A 19,220-nucleotide genomic window follows, 5' to 3' on the forward strand; every position below is an offset into this window, starting at 1 on the left:
GCCAAGTTTAATACTCAGTGGCCAAAAAGAAGATTATTCATACAATAATAAATCAACTATGGTGGAAGCGGTGCGCAGTGGGTCAGCCAACACGTTGCCATGGAAACTCAAGAGTTTCAGGGTTTAAAAGAGGTGAGTGTGAAAGATCTTTAATGAATACTACTGCACTGTGCTCCCAGCCAGTGTGTTTACTGAAGTCTGTCAACCTGAGCGGGGAGCACCTGTTTCTTTGCCATTGTCTGCTGTGATGCTAAATCAGAGTGAAGACGGCTCTCATTCCACCATATTAATTAGTGTGGTGATGGACAGTCACCATGGGGAGAGGAACCTGTCATCTATAACTCATTAGTAGACGGTGAGAAGGTAAACAAATCCTTCTCATTAACAGGTACAAATCAGCATCATTCGCACTTTTTACGAGTGGACTGAACATGTGTTGCCCATTAAAAGGCATTTATATGACAAGGCCCAGCGAATACCTTACTGAACACAAATCACGTCATTCCTCAAGTCAAAAATGGGTTTACAACAGCAGCTAAATCCACTTATCCCAAATTTTCCTCTTCAGTGTAATCATATCTGAAATGAAACACAGCTAAAATCTTTCCTTCCATCACTTCAGTTCAGAGTATAATCAATAGCGATAAAAGCACATTAGTGGTAATGTTGAGATGAATCTTAGGAAATGAATTCTTGTAATGATGTGGTGAAATTGCTTCTCGCACTTTCTTCGTTATTTTGGATCCACAAAGAATTTGACAACTTCCAAAAGCTTGCTACATACATTTTCTGATTGCACCCTGAGTGGGATTTTGGTTTATGGGACATGACGACATGAGCTGATTTCACTCGTATGGGATGCCAATGAATGGCATGCATTACAGTTATAGTTACCTCCTCCAGTTTGTATGTGATCATGGTGAAAGCTCTGAAGACGCAGTCTGTGGAGCCGGTGATGGTGATGATCCTCTCTGGACAGGAGCCCTCTGAGATGTTGACCCGAGCACTGCTCTGTGGGGACAGAGGACATTAGGTCAGTTAATGGTCACCATTAACAGAATTGTTTGACATTCTGAGAAATATGCTTATTTGCCTTCTTGCCAAGAGTTAAGCGTTAAGATTGCTACCACTCTCATCATGTCTGGCCGATGCATATGAAGCTGATGAACAACAAATGACACAAGATAAATAAATGAAAATATTGGTAATTTGAAAATCTGTGTGGATGTATGGAAACAGGTGGAAACAGCTAGCCTGTTCTCTGTCCAAAAGCCGCAAAATCCCCCAACTAGCAGCTCTAAAGCTCATTAATTAACACAAATATATCATGTTTAATCTTTACAAAAACCAAAGTGTAAAAGCAACAATTAGTGTTTTTTCTGGGATTATGTGCCTGACTATGTCTTGGCTGGGAGCAGTAACTTCCTGATGGGGCTGGTAGATGTTTTTTTTCCGCTCTCGACAGAGCCAGGCTAGCTCTTTAAGATAACAGGCTCCTGACTGTACCTTCATGTTTACCAGTACAGACGGTATTGATCTTTTTATCTAACTCTTGGCAAGAAAGCAAACAAGCACATCTCTCAAAATGTCAAACATTTTTGTTAATTTTCTTGTGGTTTGGTTTCAAACTATTTAAAATGTTCAAAGTGGCCAGAGACATAATGTACAGTACAGCACACCCACGGGAAGGAGATTCAAGTGACATAAGGTAAAGGAGGTGATACTTAAAGCTATAGAGCACATCTCTGTATCTCAGACTGACAATGTAATAGAATTTTTAATTGGGGCATTGCCCTCTGATGACAAATCTCCTGCTCTCCTCTCCTTCCATTTTGTGTCCTTGAATTGAAGTCAAACAAGCTGAGACAGGACAGTGCTCTAAGCTCTGGGACATGTTTTCCAGTCACTCCAGTGAGCCATGCTCCCACTGTGATAATGCTTGGGCAGTGGCTGACAAGATGAGGCTCATACAGTTGGGAAATAACAAAGGCCCAAACTGGCTGGCTAGCTGGATGAGTGGATGGATGACTACCATGGGTGAGTGGTTTATCAAACAGCTCTGCAGGGCTGCATTGTCCCATGACCTCACTATCCTTCTGGTTATCCTTCTGCCTCATAAAGTATAACATAAAACCTTAGCAGCCAGAGAAATAATCAAATGTACTGCCATGGTGTCAGCCTAATTACTTTTTAATACAAAGAGTTAACCAAGCGGCATTAGTTTGGCTGCACCCTTGAGATTTACAAAGAGGGAATTGAGGGGCAGACAGAGAAGAAGGAAGTTGTTTTAAGCAGGAAACGAAAGAAAAGGGATTTACTGAGAGAGCAGCTAGAGAAGCGGTATTGAATGATGAAGAGAGAGGATTTAAATTGAAAAGGTGTCGTTATTGCCCAAAAGGCAATTCGGACAATGTACCTGCTCTGTATGCTTTTCAAACTCAAAGCTCCCAAACAGGCAGAGAGAACTGAGCTTTGTTATTAATACATACAACTTGCCAGAAAGCCTGGCCGGCATTAGAGGCCTTCTGAGATTGAATTATGTTTTCTCTTGAGATGAACCTACTGAACTTGTGGTCAAAGACAGAGACCATAGAAAAGATGTGGTCGATTCAAGTCTTAGTGTAAGAAAAAGGGAACAAAGTATGCTTATTTTGGCTCCTGTATGGCATAATGCCACAGCTAGTCAGTCAGGAAAACACATATAATCAACAGCAAATAGCATAACTGATGCACATGATGAAAAGTTTTAAAGCTCTAAATCACAGTACCTCTTCTCGTATTCGTTTCACAGTCTCTCCTTTCTGGAAAAGAGAAGATGAAGGAAAGCTTTAAACAACATCACAGTGTCCTCAACCTCTAAGTGAGACCGGCTTTTTCAAACCACGAAAGCCTGATTGGAATTTAGCCGAACAAATTTCAGCTAGAGTTCCATTGGGCAATGCATCGCAGCAGTGTCCCCTGCACTGCTGTCTCAAAAAGAAATTGAATACATCTGTGCGTCTGAAGGAGGCATACACCTGCTGTACTGTAACGGCTGTATATGCAGTGTATATGAAGACCTCCTGCCAGGGAGAGGAACATTTTGTCAGACTTATGTCATGCTGCAGCACATCCTCTGCTGGTTTTTAGATTGTTTCTTCTCCTGTCCCCCATTTCCTTTTGGCTTAAGTCCATTAAGCTGTCACACCTGTTCACACCTTCATGCATCCACTGACAGCAGTATCAAAAACTGTAACATTTCAAACTAGGCCACACTCTTATTTATATTATATTCCAGGACAACTTATTATTGTGTATGTGATGCATTATCATTCTGGTCTCGGTCTTCTATTGATGAGAAAGAGATGAGAGGTTTCCTTAATAGATAGAGTGGCAAGTTATTAGTCCAAGTACTGCAGATTGAGTGCTTCTCTCTATTGAGCTGCACAGTATGTGCCAAGCTCCTCTCTCTTTCTTTTCTCTATTTTTGTTTAGATATCTGATTTCTGCAATACCCTGCAGCATCCATTGTGACATTTTTCTTCCATCATTCTTTATTTTCTGCATTAAGTTTTTTTTTTTTTTTTTTGTCCTTGTTCTGTCTTCAATTGATGTCTTTAGGTGTTGTATTACAAGGCGTGATAGCTGGAGCTACTGATGCACCATAGAGCAGCCAAGCCCTTCCTTACAGACACTTAAAGTGTCCACAAGGGTCCAACAGTAATATTGGAGCTCAGTTTCAACAGGAGGCTTGCAGTCAATGCACTAATGTTTTTGTTTGATGGATTACTGGGTTGCATTATGGGTAGTGGGGTTGGTGGTGAGGTTTTAAGAGGGTTGGTTTAGGGCAATTACATTTAGGATGGGGATATTCAAATCTACAATTGTTTGTTAGAGCAGGGGTTCTCAACTGGTCTCACTCTGTGACCCACATCTTCCCATGGTCATTAAGTCGCAACCCATTTTTATAGAATTCAAATCAAGCAAATTTATTTTTCAAGAATATCCTTCAAAAACACAAACCTTTTTTTTAAACATTACATGTGCAAAGTGCATTTCACAGCACATTAATAAAAAACTGAGGAGGAACTGCATGGACCAAAGTGACTTAAATGAATTAAATATCAAAACTGCACAAAATAAGTAAGGCCACAAATTATCTTGCCTCCAAACATCAACACAAACTTAAAGTGAATGGTGATCAAATGATGGTTACCATGGCTACGGCGCTAGACTGCTGCATGGCTCTGATGCATGTCCATCATAATATTTTTTTTCAAAGTAAAAGATAAGTCCAAAATCAGATGCGTATTCAATATTATTTATTTATTTATTGACCAGCTGTCCGTGCCCACCCAGAACAGGTCCGCGACCCATTTTTGGGTCACAAGCCACCAGTTGAGAATCACTGTGTTAGAGAGCTTTGTGCTCTGTGTTGATTTCAAGACGGAATCAAGACAGAGAGAAAAATTATTCCACAAAGGCTTATTATGAATCCACATGAAAGGCATCGTTAAGGGATTTGGCTTAAGACAATGGAAAATAACTTAAAATTTACATAAGATCAGACAGAGCATTTCAAAACATCAACCTCATCTGATAAAGGAATACCATTCAGTTTTTTTATGATTAATAACTTTATAGAAATATGTAGTATTTTGTGTAGTAGAATAAAAAGTTCTTACCTTTCCTATGATGCTGCCAACCTCCTATAATACAAAGACATAAACATAATTACATACACTAAATACAATTTTAAAAAGCAAAACAAATTATATAGTAGAATTTCATTATTTATTAATTCTATGAATTTCTGGTTTATAATTTCTGAGGCGGTGAAAAATCTTGTGTATTAGAAAGCGCTGAGTGCTGCAGCATGCAAGTCCTTCATAAACAATGTTTGAGCAGGGGGATTATACCTTTCCATGCATGAGCAGGCGTAGTGTTAGGGTCACTCCCAAGCCCCCGTCTGCAAAGTCCTGCTCACAGTTCATAGTGATGTGGGAGTGGCACGCAGGGAGACGCATGAACAAGGCTCATTCACTGGTCACACAGTCAAAGGAAGGCCAGCGCTCGTTCTCTGGCTCTCCAAGGTCCTTCAGTGCCGCTCTGAGAGAGGGAAAAGCATGACTGAAGATAAAATAAATTGTTTGTCATTTAAAAAAATATTTCCTTCTTACCAAAGAAATATGAGAATCAAGTCACAAACATATGCGTTCACGCTCATACACACACACACACACACACACACACACAACACCAGTGTTTGCATTCAAGATGTGGCTCATGTGCGTATGTCGTGTGCACGCAGACAAGAAATTCACTGTCATTATTCACTGAACATTATGTGCTACTATTAAACTAATGGCTGTGTTCTAGTTCATTTCTCTGAAACTATGTGCTCATACTGCGTCTAACTGCATTGTTGAATGATTATTCACGGAGATCAAAGACATTTAGATAAACACGAGGACAAATAAGCCAAAATGAAATACGTTTATGTCATCAACCGCCTGAAAGAACATTGAAACCAAGTATCTTAGTGAGGAACTTCTTCATTAGTTTGAGGCAATGTAATATTGATGGGGATTCATAACAAAGTCATAATGAAGCCCCTTGTGTGTGCAGGATATTGACCAGAAGCACCAGCAGTGTCAGCGATGTTGCATCTCATCGGAGCTTTGGGTTCCTAACAGACTGTGGGTGGCCATCGATGACTAACACACAATCTGTGCGTCTTCATTAACTGACAAGCAATTTCTCTTACTGCGTGAGTGATTTGTGAAATTGGATGGCAAAAAAAAAATAAAAAATAATTTCCTTTAAGCCGAGCTTGGCGTACATTTCATGCAAAGTTATTCAAATTCAATTCGAAACAGTTTTCATTAAACTGAAAACGTGTGGATTTTCTTTGGGGACCTGGTTTCACAGTCAGTCAGAGTAAAAAAAAAATTGTTATGGGCAGAATTTATACGCAAAACTTAAATGAGTAGCATCTCCGCTGATCGCAGAATGGGGATATGGCAGTGGACACTTGTCAGTAATGTGACATACGGTATGATGATTAATGTGTGAGTCACCTGGCTGCTCAGTCTCAGCATGATGTATAATTAGTTCATGGAATCATTCATGTTTCCTCTTGATTTATATTTGCTTACATTTGTCAGCATGGACAGGGGAAGTAGTTATATTTGTAGGTAGTTTATGTGGTGCATAAATATAGATACACTGTAGATGCTGTGTGATGCGAAGAACTTAAAGGATTGTTTTCTTATATTTCCAGAGGATGTGACAAATGCCTACAAATCCTTTCATTTAGGGCTGCCACTAACAATTATTTCCTTTATTGATTAATCAGCGGATTATTTAACTTTACTATGTCAAAAAATAATCATCACAGTATACCTAAGGTTGGTGAATGGTTCGAATGTCTTGTTTTGTCCAAACAACAGTCCAAAACCCAAAGAAATTCAGTTTACTGTCACAGAAATCAAAGAAAAGCAGCAAATTTCTCCAAAGAGAAGCTGGATCCAGAGAATCTTTGTCATTTTTACTTAAAGGTCCCATGACATGGTGCTCTTTGGATGCTTTTATATAGGCCTTAGTGGTCCCCTAATACTGTATCTGAAGTCTCTTTCCCATGATTCAGCCTTGGTGCAGAATTACAGCCACTAGAGCCAGTCCGACAATGAGCTTTCTTAGGATATGCCATTTCTGTGTCTGTAGCTATTGAGGAGGAGAGGGGGGGCAAGGTGGAGGGTGGGGGTGTGGCCTTGACCAACTGCCACTTTTCTCATTTGAAAAATATGCTGTCTCTCTCTCATGGGTGGGCCAAATTCTCTGGGCGGGCAAAGTAGAGAAAGGGGAGGTAACCTTGCTCCTTATGACCTCATAAGGAGGAGATTCCAGATCGGCCCATCTGAGCTTTCATTTTCTCAAAGGCAGAGCAGGATACCCAGGGCTCGGTTTACACCTATCGCCATTTCTAGCCACTGGGGGACCATAGGCAGGCTGGGGGAACTCATATTAATGTAAAAAAACCTCATAAAGTGAAATTTTCATGCCATGGGACCTTTAAACAAGACTAAAGATGCCTGTATACTCCATCATCAGAAGTGCTTGTTGGATGGTCAAATAGCGTTGGAAACCCCCTCCCACCATACTTTTCCAATGTCACATCAGGAGGTGTCCAACCAAGTTTGTTAAGTTAGCCAAACTTATTTAAAAGAAAATAAGACAAAGAGAATCTACAGCCATGCTAGCACCTCTTTGAGGCTGTACTTTGGCACAATGGTGCTTTTAGCAGAAAAATGCTAACGCCAGAATGCTAACATGTTCACAATAGCAATGCTAGCATGTTTGCAGGTACAGTATTTGGGCATCATCAAAATACATCACCTGGAAACCATAGATGTCTGAACAAAATGTTGTACCAATCCATCTGGTGGATGTTGAGATGTTTCACTGGATAAATGAAAACTGTGACCTGCGGATAGCGCTGGATGAAAAGTTCACTATCTGAAGATCACTATCTGGCAGCAAATTTTTGTTCCAAAATTCACAGCAATCCATCCAATTGCTGTCGAGATATTATACCTCAGGGTTGCACTAGAGAAAAAGTCAATGGATCACCAAAGTTTTTATGATTTATTATCTTGGAAGCATGAATGTCTGTACCAAATGTTGTGCCAATTGATCAAGTAAATGTTGAGATATTTCAGACACGACCAAAGTGATGGACTGGACAAGTGACTGACATTGCAATCTCTAGAACCATGCCGCTAGCGTAGCTAAACATTACTTAAATAGTTATTGAATTATCAAAGTGGTTGTCGATTTATTTCTGTTGATTGACTAATCTATTATTCAACTCATCATTTCAGTTCTGCTTCAATACTATATACAGTAAATATATAATAAAAAGCATTTGGTTTTAATGATGCTTTTAAGATATTTAAGATATCAGAGGAATCCTTTATTACCATGGATCATGTTAACACACATATTCAGTGACAAACTCTCATCTTCTTTTTCACTCATCACGGCCACTTGTTTGTCTGCCAAGTGCATTCCAACCAGCCTACAGAGTCACTGTATATCCGCCCACTGCTGCAATCCTACTGACGCCGCCTGGCATATGTGTGTCTTTTCTAAATCTGCATGCTGTCTGTAGATTTGGTGAGCTATGTGAAGAGATCAGGTTTAATAAATGGGTGTTATTTGAGATGAGATCCAATTCCGGAGAGACTTGTTGTAGGCAGGTTTATTGCTTTTGCTTAGTGCACAAGGCCATCGCTGCTTCGCTGATTTATTCATGCACTGGATGCTTGCAAAGACACATTATAATGCTCACACACATCCTTCTTAAGATCCTACAGAGCTTGACTGTCTGTGTGGGTTTTAAATTCCCCTCCATGGCCTCAGCGCAGTCTGACACGCCAGTCTGTCAAAATGTGGTGGTAAGTGGTGCAAAGTGTCGTTTCCTGTATTAGATTGCACCAAATCAAACTTTTTTTGAGAGAAATGCTCATTGGATTGACTTACAAAACTATCAGTAAGAAACTCATCTCCATACAATTTCCATAAATATCAAACAAAGCCCACGGGGTTGACTGGAGATAAATAAATTAAACATTTTGCTCGCTGTTAGCTACAGATATAAGGCCAAGTAAAAGGCATGATGCCTTTAATCTTGATCGATGCATCCTGAACACGTGTTATCACAGAGCACATTTGTGCAACCCGTGGGCTAACTTCATTATGTTTAGGCACTGAAGGGCATGGCTAAAATGTTAGCATTTTATTGCATTAGGAGCTAATGGTTGGAGGAATCATTATGTGCTGCTCTGTGGGTTGATAACAAGGCATGTGCTCTGTGTCTGTGTGAGGGCGGTGAGTCTCTGAACTCCTCATTTCCAGAATCCCAAGCAGCAGCGTTCCAGAATGAACAGAGCCCCTCTGTTCTAAATTAGACCTGGTAACTCAGAACACAGAATTAGCAAAGTGCAGACTGCAGTGCCAGGCTGCCAAAATACAGTCAGAACAGGAGAAAGAGGCAGAGAGCACATCCACTGTTCTGCTCCTGTCATGACTGTGTAACCTTGGTCCTTATTGAATCCAGTATTCAGGGGCTTCTTGTTATGAGTCACTGCATCTTTATTAAGCATGACTTTGTGACCAAATGACTGACACAAAAACAAATGCACCTAAGTTTAAACAATATTAAAGGAGAAATACTGTTTATTGCAATTTTGGTCTTATATTTTTGGCCATCATTTCTATTCAGTTATGATGAGATTGTACTCACTCAAAGTCTGGTGTGGCAAGAAGCCCCAGCAGCCAGGTTGCAAACAAGCAACAGTTAAGCCAAATTATCTTTACTTTATTTAGAGGGAACACCAAAAGTGAAAACATGCGAAATGCTTTTTTTCTGAACTATGCACACGACACCACTATCCCCTATTGCAAATAATCAAAAGATATATATAGTATGTGCGTGCATTCTAACACTCCAGGGACTAATTTGTGCTGAAAATAAAGCAATTAGATGATCAAAAGAATATTAATCTGCAACTATTTTGACAATTAACAAATAATTGTTTCGGTATTTTTTCAAGCCAAAATGCCAGAAATGTTCTGGTTCATTTTCTGGTCATATATTACAGGAAATAAAATACCTTTACATTTTGGACTATTGGTCAGACAAAATGTATCAAAAAATTGACATTTGAAAACATTTTTTAACTACTTTTGTACATTTCATGGAGTAAACCTAATCGATGACTTGGGAAACTAATCATCAGATGAATCTGTAATGAAAATAATCATAGTTGCAGCCCTAGAAAGAATAATGCCAAATATAAACACAAGTTTAGCATAGCCCACCCATAATACACTATTCAGAAAATACATACAACTATTGTATTAACTTCTGTGATATCAGAACATATTGATGTATGTAACATGATAAACAATTTACCAGATATAAATATGTACTTAACTGACTCTTATAAGTACAATGCTATAATTACAGATAGGAATCATGCCAAAAACTACAAAAATAAGACCCAATTTATTACCAAAATATGTGATAAACCTGGAATTATCCTTTAAGATATCGAGATGTGTTTTCTTTGGTCTTACTTCCATGAAGCATACATCAAAGATGTCACGGATAAAAGCAACCAGCGCACATCCCTTGACAGCCGCCAGCAATATTGTTTTTTTATTTTTGCCATGTTTTCAGTAGCATCCACTCCAGAGAGTCTATCGAGATGAAAAGGATGTTGTTCAACCCGCTTGTATAGAGGACTGGACACCTGTTCTGAGGCAACCATGTCCCTCACACAACCGGCAAACAGACGGCTCTGGGCCGGCTTAGAGGAAATGAAGAAGGAATGAGGACATGCCTGGTCTCCATGGTGAAAGATAGAAACAGGGTTCCCCTCTGCATATGGTACATACAAGGGGTCGGGGGTATTGAGTGTCTGCATGATAAACACACGGAGGCGGAGAGGATAAGGTGTCCCCTGGGTGTGCACGTATAGAGCAGTAAGTGAGAGGGTGTCAACGTGTGTACACGCGCATGGCAAGGGCAAGAGGTGAGAGACCATTCACACACATAGAGACAGCCACATTCCCAGGTCTGTGTGCACCAAAACAAAGCACACACAAACCCACGTACAGCTGCTGGGATGAAAGAAGGCAACAATTCACACACACTACAAACACGCAGACGCAGAAATCGCCCTGTTGAAATACAAGGGCAAACAGGCTTTGATCTGCTGAGAAGTTCCACAGGAGGACTTGTTTTCTGCAGCTATCGGTCATGAGCAAACTTAAAGTACTGCCATGTTTGAGTCCATGGGATGATCACATACAGTACAAGAGAAGAGTCCTCTATCTATAGGCTCCTCTTCACTAGAGTCCTCTCCTCCAAACTTAAATGAGATCCTCTGGGAACAAACACGTGTGCACACATCCAAATAAAAAAGAAAGCACAATGGTACACACACAAAGACATGTAAACAAGCCATTTGGAGTTTCTGTCTATAAACAGTGGAAAGTATTGGACTAACACAGCTAACGACTGCACATTTAAAGGGATACACCACCGTTTGTTGAAATAGGGCTTATCACGGTCTCCCCTAGCTGTAGCTAGGTTGGCCAACGCATTTTTTGTGCATGCATTGCAACACCAGCAGCACCGCCGCTAGTTAGCTTAGCGTAGTGAATGTAATCCTATGTTGCCGGTTAGCATGTTGTGAGTAAAAGTGAGCCAACAAAATACAAAAAAACTACCTAATTACTTGCACTGAGACAAAAAATGCATTGGCCCACCTATCTACAGCTAGGGGAAACCGTGATAAGCCCTATTTCAACAAACGGTGGTGTATTCCTTTAAAAGGGTCTGAATACTTACATTTCAGCAGAATTACGACTTTATACAAAAGCTTCTTGATTAAATGAACTCAACTGCATGTGAATAAAATATTTGCAGAGGAGATGCACGTTTGGATTAGCTTTAACAGCATCACAGCTATAAGTCATGCTGGGATTCATCAGTAATATTGCTTCATGAGCCGAGCTGCGTGTGGTTATTTTAACGCAGCTGAGGGAAGACTGTATATGCAACCTAAAACGCTAGTGCAAATGAAGTACAATTTAAACTTTTTTGCATAAACCTATTTAAATATTTTATGCTGTAGCTCCTAGTGTTACATTCTCAAGAACTCTGTGGGTGAATTGATTGACAGTGCTGACAACTTAATCAAATAACCCCACAACTTGGCACAAAATATTGCCAAATTCTGGTTGGTACAAGGGAATATATGACATACCTTTTTTTCCCAACTAAACCATGCCTACTTTGACACCCCCGAACAGAAAACACACAAATACAGAATTTAATATACATAAATCCTATAGCTCTATTATATGACACTTTGACAGGCAAAGCTCACAACTTTAACACTTAAAACCACTTGATTTAAGTTAAACGTTTCTTCACCATGGCTGCATTTCCACTGAGACAAGAGAAAAAAAAGAAAAGAGACAGGAGGAGAGGGCTTTAGTTGTGAAAGAGGAGAGGCTTGAAATTAAAGAGCAGTGTTTCATCTCTTAGCGTGTCTGTCTTAGCTCTGTCAGATATAATGGGAGGGGTCAGCCCTCGGGCCAGAGGGGACTGTCCTCTTCTATCAGCCCATGGCTTCATCTGGTGTTAAAGCACAACGGTGTGAGGCTGCGCTGCGAGCTGCCTGTCAACCACAGGGCCCCAGAGAGGGTTAACAGACCCATGCTGCTCCTGGAGCCAGCTCGGCTTCCCTACAGCAGGGAGGAGGCCAACAGCCACCTTCGCTGCAGCGCTGCACCAAAATACAGTATAAGATTAGATGATAAGATTACCCTAAAGCAGCGTGTTTTTAATCCATAATTTGTGGCGTTTTAAAGACTGAATAAAACTACAAGATTTCCTTCAGATTGTGTAAACAAATCCACTGAAAAGTTGCAATGAAGTTTCTAATTCAAAGTGCTGTGACAAAATTACTGATGTAGGAATTTCTAAGCATCTGCCAGAACTGTGTGGGATTTCTGGCTGACATTGAGAACTTGGAGCACCATCCAGTTAGTTATTGAACAAGACTCTTATTTATAACTAAATACTGTAATATCTCCCTCATTCCCCAAACATATTTTTGACTATATCAGACCTAAAAAGTCACTTATCTTTACACAAAAGCAGATTATTTATCTTCATCATAACAACTGTCAATCCACTTTGTGCAATGTGATGAGAGCTCAGGAACCACAAATGATTGACATCAGAAATAGTTGCATTTTTCAAAGACTGTCATATCTCAAAGTGGTGCGAATCATTACTTTTAGCGCTTCTTCTTGTCACAGGGACTTAGAATCATGTCAATCTGGCTACAGAATAATGCTAATGAACAGCAATATAAGTGACACTCCATTATGGCAGTCTACCCTAAGCAATCAGATTCTGTGACTGTCAGGATGGAGCAGTATTTAGTTAGTCCTGGCTCAATGGTTATTAATAAGCGTATACCCTTGAAAGAACATGGCCACTGTGTGAGAAACATTCATTGATCAAGTGTTGTTTTCACAAAGGATCCCGTCTCCTCATTAGGTAAACCCGAGTTCCTTCCTCTTTCTCATTATTGCCAGCAGGGATGAGAAGAACACAAACATACAGATAATGAACCTTACATGGCCGTGTTTCTGGGCTGTCAATTGTTATCTCCCAAGTGGCTGCTGGTTCCAGACACACAGTGACACTTTCTGAGCCTTTATTTACACTTGCTTTAGTTAGCATGGGGACAGTGTGGCCCAAGCCCATACAGTATACTGAACACTTGTCATTTGACTCTCCTTATCTCAGTTTAGGGCTAATGCTGACTTTCATTATTGATTAATCTGCAAATAATTTTTCTTGATTAAAGTGATGGTTTGGAGTAATTTCACCCTAAGGTCCTTTGCACCATGACCTCGAGCCAAACAACCCCCCAGAAGCTTTTTTCACCTGGGTCTAACATTGGACGAGTTAGTGTTATCAGCTGAATAGCTTAGTGCAGGCGCTAATGGATCGATTGTACATTACCCCACTAATAATGCCCGAAATGATACCAAACTTCTACACTAGTACAAATAGGTTATGCATTCATAAAACGATGGATTGGAAAGTTTGTAAGTACACCAGAAGTTTATGTAAATAACACTTGTCTTATGGCTTCTGCTCTCTGCTGTTGTTGTTGCTGCTGTAAGACGAGTGCTTAGGGCAGTCTACAAATTACAACACCGAAAAGAGATACAACAAAAATATTTATTAATTTAACTTATTTTTTTAAGTAAGTGCTGTAGTATAACTAGCAGGAGACAAGTTATAATTGAGGTAAGTTTGGAGACATTACCTTATTTAATCATTAAATTAATAAATATTTTTGTTGTATCTCTTTTCGTTGTTGTAATTTGTAGACGGCCCTAAGCGCTCAGTAGCAACAGCAGCAGCAGCAGCAGAGACGAGAAGCCAACAGGCAAGTGTTATTTACATAAACTTCTGGTGTACTTACAAACTTTACAATCCATTGTTTTATGAATGCATAACCTATTTGTACTAGTGTAGAAGTTTGGTATCATTTTGGGCATTATTAGTGGGGTAATGTACAAGAGACACTCTCGGATCCATTAGCGCCTGCACTAAGCTATTCAGCTGATAACACTAACTCGTCCAATTTTCGACCCAGGTGAAAAAAGCTTCTGGAGGGGTGTTTGGCTCGAGGTCATAGTACCAAGGACCCTAGGGTGAAATTACTCCGAACCATCACTTTAATCGTTGGGTATGTCAAATATCAGAAAATATTGAAAATTAGTCTTAGGTGTGTTCTTCAAATTCTTTGTTTTATCCGACAATGGGTCCAAACACCAAACATATTAAAATTACTATCATATATGACAAAGATAAGCAGCAAATCATCACATTTAAGAGGCCAAAAACCCGAGAGATTTCTGGCTTTTGTTGCTTGAAATATGACAGAAACAATTAAGTGTTTACCAAAATAGTTGCAGATTAATTTTGTGCAGATCTGTTTTTTTCTTCATATTATAGATCTACAGTACATTTGGGAAAAGCTCTACTTGGCTTTGTAGGCCATGTGCGGCTGTGTTGTTTTCATTTGATTATACAGTTTGACTTCTCCAGAGTGTTTATGGCTCTGGGCTCTACACTGGAATTTTGTGGTCATTTGCCTTGCCTTGACTTACAATGGCATACTTCTTATTATTAGAGAGCTTCTATTAGGACCATATATCATTCTGAATGGGTTTTTTTTGGCATGGTGGAGAATACACTTTGGCAGGGTATTAACTCTAGCTTTTATGCCATCCCTCTTGCTGGATGAAGGTCACTCTCTCTATCTGCAAAATGACTTTCTCTTCTCTTTCATCCTTGCTTTCCTCCCATCCTCCACACCAGGGCATGAGTCAGAGAATCTGACACCTCAGAGAGAGGAGAGAGAAGAGAGAAGGGAGACAAATTGAGAAAGAAAGGGGGAGAGATGGGGACAGTTGGAGGCAAGAGAAATGAGTTGATCGATATTTTAGAGAAACAAGTAACCTGAAAATATGTGGACTGGCCCTGCATGCATCCTTTGACATGAAAGACACTGTATTAAAACCATAAATTAAATGAATCAAAGCACAGTTAGTGCAGGAGCCCTTCATAGTGGCGTACAGTATGGCTGCAAAGTCAAAGCATCACTAGGCTTAAGTTAGCCGAGTTGCTGGTGTGTTATTTGGTATACAACAGTACCAGTGCATGTTGAGCTGAAACTACATATTACATAAGCTGCTCAACAAACCAAGCACAAACCCAAAAATAGTGCAGTCGCTGTTAAATATTTCAGGCACTCGGCAGCTGAAGAGGGTGATAAAAGGCTTCTCTCCTTGGTCGCAATACAAAAAACATAAACACACACACACACACACACACTAATGCAGATGGCCAATTGAAAGAAAACCTCCATTTAGTTTCCTGTAGAGGAATTACTGTCACGAAGATAGTCTTTGAGCTTATTCACTTGATATATAGCACTTGCGCACTGGAGTGGCGTACTTAGCATACACCTATCAGTATTTCTTGAGTCGATCTAAAGAGGGCAAGAAAGCCACTCTTTGAGGGTAACTTCTGAACTAAATAAATTACGCTCATGAGACTCTTTGTAAGACACAACAAGCGAGTCATGGGGCCTGCTGGGTCAATCTTTGGAGCTCAACACAGAGCTATCTTTTCATAACGGGGACAGCCTGCGGCTCTGTCAAACACTGGGTCAGTCTTAAGAACAGCAGCAAGGGTCACATTCTGCTTCAGAAGAAAGGCTCTCTTCATAAGCAGAACAAGAAGATCCAAAACAAAGCAAGCTACACTATTTGCATGGAAGCGTCACAAATATGCATGTGATTTTGTTTCTGTCCTTTCTTGTAAAACGCAGCCTACTTCATGGTAAAACATAAGAATAATTAACTAACGTCTATTGCAATCGACAAAGCTGGAAAAGTGAGTTGAGCCTCAAGAGTCTGTAGTTATTAGATAGTGACAAGCACAGGTTAATTGCTCAAATGCAGGTTAATTGCTACAGGGGATTTGTCTCAGATATTGAAGAGGAAATTAATTTGTATCACAACAACGCTCCTGTGACAACAACATCTAAATTAACGGCTGAGTGAAGACGATGATACTGACTTGCCTCATAAAACGTACGAGTAAGAGTCCAAAAGCACTACAATTGACTACATTTTACACTTTTTTTAATAAGTTTTATGTCTAACAGAAAACAATTTAGGACTAATTTGATATTGACATGACTTAAGTAATCAGGGGAATAAAATGTTGTTAAAGACTAAATTATGTGGAAAGCTCTTCTTGTACTCTCCTCGTCTGTAAAAAATGATTGAATATCCATGATCTCGCTCTCTGCAGAACTGTTAAATAGCGCAAAGCTGCTGCACAGGGCTGCATTTACTTGATGACTTCCAAACTAAAACTAAGCATTGTGCCCTCACCCCCCACCCAGTCTGCAAGAACAGCATTTTAGTAGATGAGGGGGATTATTGGCAGTTCCCAGACGTTGGAGCAGCACGTGTAAGGTCTGGGTTCTGTTATTTATGAAACCTATCGGCCCCAGCCCTCACTCTGCAGCAGACATGCAGGTGGTGGTTTCATTATTGAAGATTCTCTTCCACTTCTTATTAGATCTCTGAGTCTCAAAGTGCATTAAGGAATTGCATTTGGACAGAGTCAGCATATACATGATGGTCTGTCTTTGTGCCCCCTGGAGTTGTGTGCCTCTCACATCAACCAAATTGTATGTCCTATTTCCTTTTCAGGTATAAATAGTGTATTTGCACTCAAGCAGACATCATCACACACAGAATTCTAAAATTCTACTCTTTATTGATCTCCGTTTTGTGCTTTGGAAGATAAATCTCCTACTTCTTCAGTAAAATAGTCATGTTATGCATTACACCTAAATGAATTCTTCCACAAACAGCTAACAGTTAGTGATGTGCAATTCTCCAATGTGTCCTACTTCTCTCCACCTTTGTTTGAGTGCTGCACATGCAAGATTCATGAGCGTCCCCAGGCAGAAAGGAACATGATTTCCTGAATCAATCAGCTGGCCCACTATCAGCTGCTTTATTTTTTATTTATTTTTTGCTTCTTATGTAGTGAAGAGTGTAAAAATGATCCATCTCCTGAATTTCATATGGGCTTAAAGTGGATAAATGTAGGCCATACTATGCAAAACATGTGAGTGTTATTAAAACTGGAAGTGGAAACAGCCGTGCCATCATGCCAGAAACATCAATACTAATTTGTATTGAAGCCTACAGTATGGTTAATTAAGATCTTGACAAGCCTGTTTGTACCCTTTTTGCTAAATGAAAACAATCCTTCAAATGACTAGTGTTTACTGGCTGTGAATGTCTGGCAAACTAAATAGTTGGAAACTGTAGACAAATCAACATAATTGCCTTTAAAATATTGTATTTGTCTACTAAACTGCCCCTTGCCATGTGACTCTAATGGTAGAATTGAGTAAAACATGTCCAGCCAAATAGCATCTGGACTGAGTTTTGTTTTTCATTTGGGTCAGCTTAACAAGACAGTTTTTTCTATACAATGTAAAACTAATGCAATTAGGCATCTTGGTGAATAATGTTGCTGTCACACACACTCGCTGCCTCAGCACCAAGCAGGCGCCCACAGTACCGGACTTGATGAGAATGATCTCTGTGTTCAGGATTGGCCTGGCCAACGGGGTCCACTTTCTATTATCATGAAACCGTCAACACACAAAAGACCAATTGTCTCCTCAGTCTTACTGTGTCCTCTGCTCATCTGGTGACTTTGTGCCATATGCTGGATTTAACACTCACTTTATGGCTTCATTAGCTCCAGCGAATGAATCTAGCAGCTTACTCCACATACGTAACAACATAGGAGACTGTTTATATAATTAAAATTGCCTGATTCTAGCTTTAATTCGGATGGTTCATTAAGAAAAAAAAAAAAAAGCATGCCTCTCTGTTTGGTGTAATTCGAGGGACACTAAATAGCGATCATCGATTAAGAATGTTACCTATTGGATAAGAGCTCTTTCAAGTTGGAGAATTGGGAACATGCTGTCCATAACTGTGCCTTTTCTGTATAATCTATGTCACTTACCTGTGTTCATGTAAAAAGTCGCAGTCTGCAGTTCCCACTAAAGTATCCCCATGGATGTGTGTTGTTACCGGGCTTTGTATCCACATAGAGTCCAATGACGCGGACGTGTTAGTGCGGACTGTCCTCCCGGTGTGTCAGCAGACTGGAGTGCAGGGCGCCTGTGCGCTGAGGAGGGTAGAGACACACACACACACACACACACACACACACACACACACACACTAGGGGAGATGCAGGCGGCGACCACCCGGCTCACCCTGATCACCATTAACCGAGGCAGCTCGTGGGGAGAGAACCGAGTGCTCTCTGGGTAAAAAGTCCTTTTTGGCTCGGATGCCCTCAAGCCTCCAGTAGGCTATGTTTGTATCCGCGCCTCGGCCGGTGTGGTGTGATCCTCTCCCCACAGGACCTCTACTGGGAGCGCGGCGTGCTGCTCCCTGTGCGTCGCACCGCAGATTGACACATTCACGATCATTGAGAATCTGTACGGTGTGAAATCATAGCATGACCGGGGAAATTTGCTGAATCAATCAGACTGTTCAGAAATTTGCGGTATTTGTCTCAATTAGTGGGTGTTTTAGTGGAGACACTGACAGTTTTAGAAATCATCACTGCTGCTTTAAATATACACTTAATTTACTAGGCTATATATTTACTATACCCATTTAAACTCCAGTTAACTGCAAGCCAAGTACCCCACACCTCTGATAAATTGTCACAGGCTTTACTGTTAGGCTATAGGCCAACAAAACATGAAGATCCAACACAAATCTTCCCAATCTTGACTCAATTTAAAATGTACAAGGATACAAATGCATTGACTTAATCAAGGTCGGTGGAGCAAATGTAAAATTGAAGCTCTTGGCATTTTCTTTTGAAGTTTGTGGTGTGAATGAGATCAGTAACTTTCTCTCACATAGCGCCATCTAGTGTATTTATTTTGCTATTGCAATTGTTCCACCATCACAAGTTTCTAAAACAAACTAGAAAAAAAAGAGGC

At 40.2% G+C, this 19,220-nt stretch overlaps 1 protein-coding gene across 1 annotated transcript in view; it reads right to left on the reverse strand.

Moving 5' to 3' along the window:
• LOC114558821 (poly(rC)-binding protein 4) overlaps positions 1-18,367 on the reverse strand; it is a 31,938-nt gene extending 13,571 nt beyond the window's left edge. The window contains exons 1-5 of the mRNA XM_028583074.1: positions 18,221-18,367; positions 4,899-5,088; positions 4,665-4,688; positions 2,769-2,801; positions 895-1,011 (exon numbers count right to left, since the gene is read on the reverse strand). Coding sequence (XP_028438875.1) covers positions 895-1,011; positions 2,769-2,801; positions 4,665-4,688; positions 4,899-5,006 — 282 coding nt within the window. The 5' untranslated portion in view covers positions 5,007-5,088; positions 18,221-18,367. The remainder of the gene's footprint in view (positions 1-894; positions 1,012-2,768; positions 2,802-4,664; positions 4,689-4,898; positions 5,089-18,220) is intronic.
• Between the last annotated feature and the right edge of the window lie 853 nt (positions 18,368-19,220).

This window comes from Perca flavescens, chromosome 7 (assembly GCF_004354835.1).
Source record: "Perca flavescens isolate YP-PL-M2 chromosome 7, PFLA_1.0, whole genome shotgun sequence".
NCBI lineage: Eukaryota > Metazoa > Chordata > Actinopteri > Perciformes > Percidae > Perca > Perca flavescens.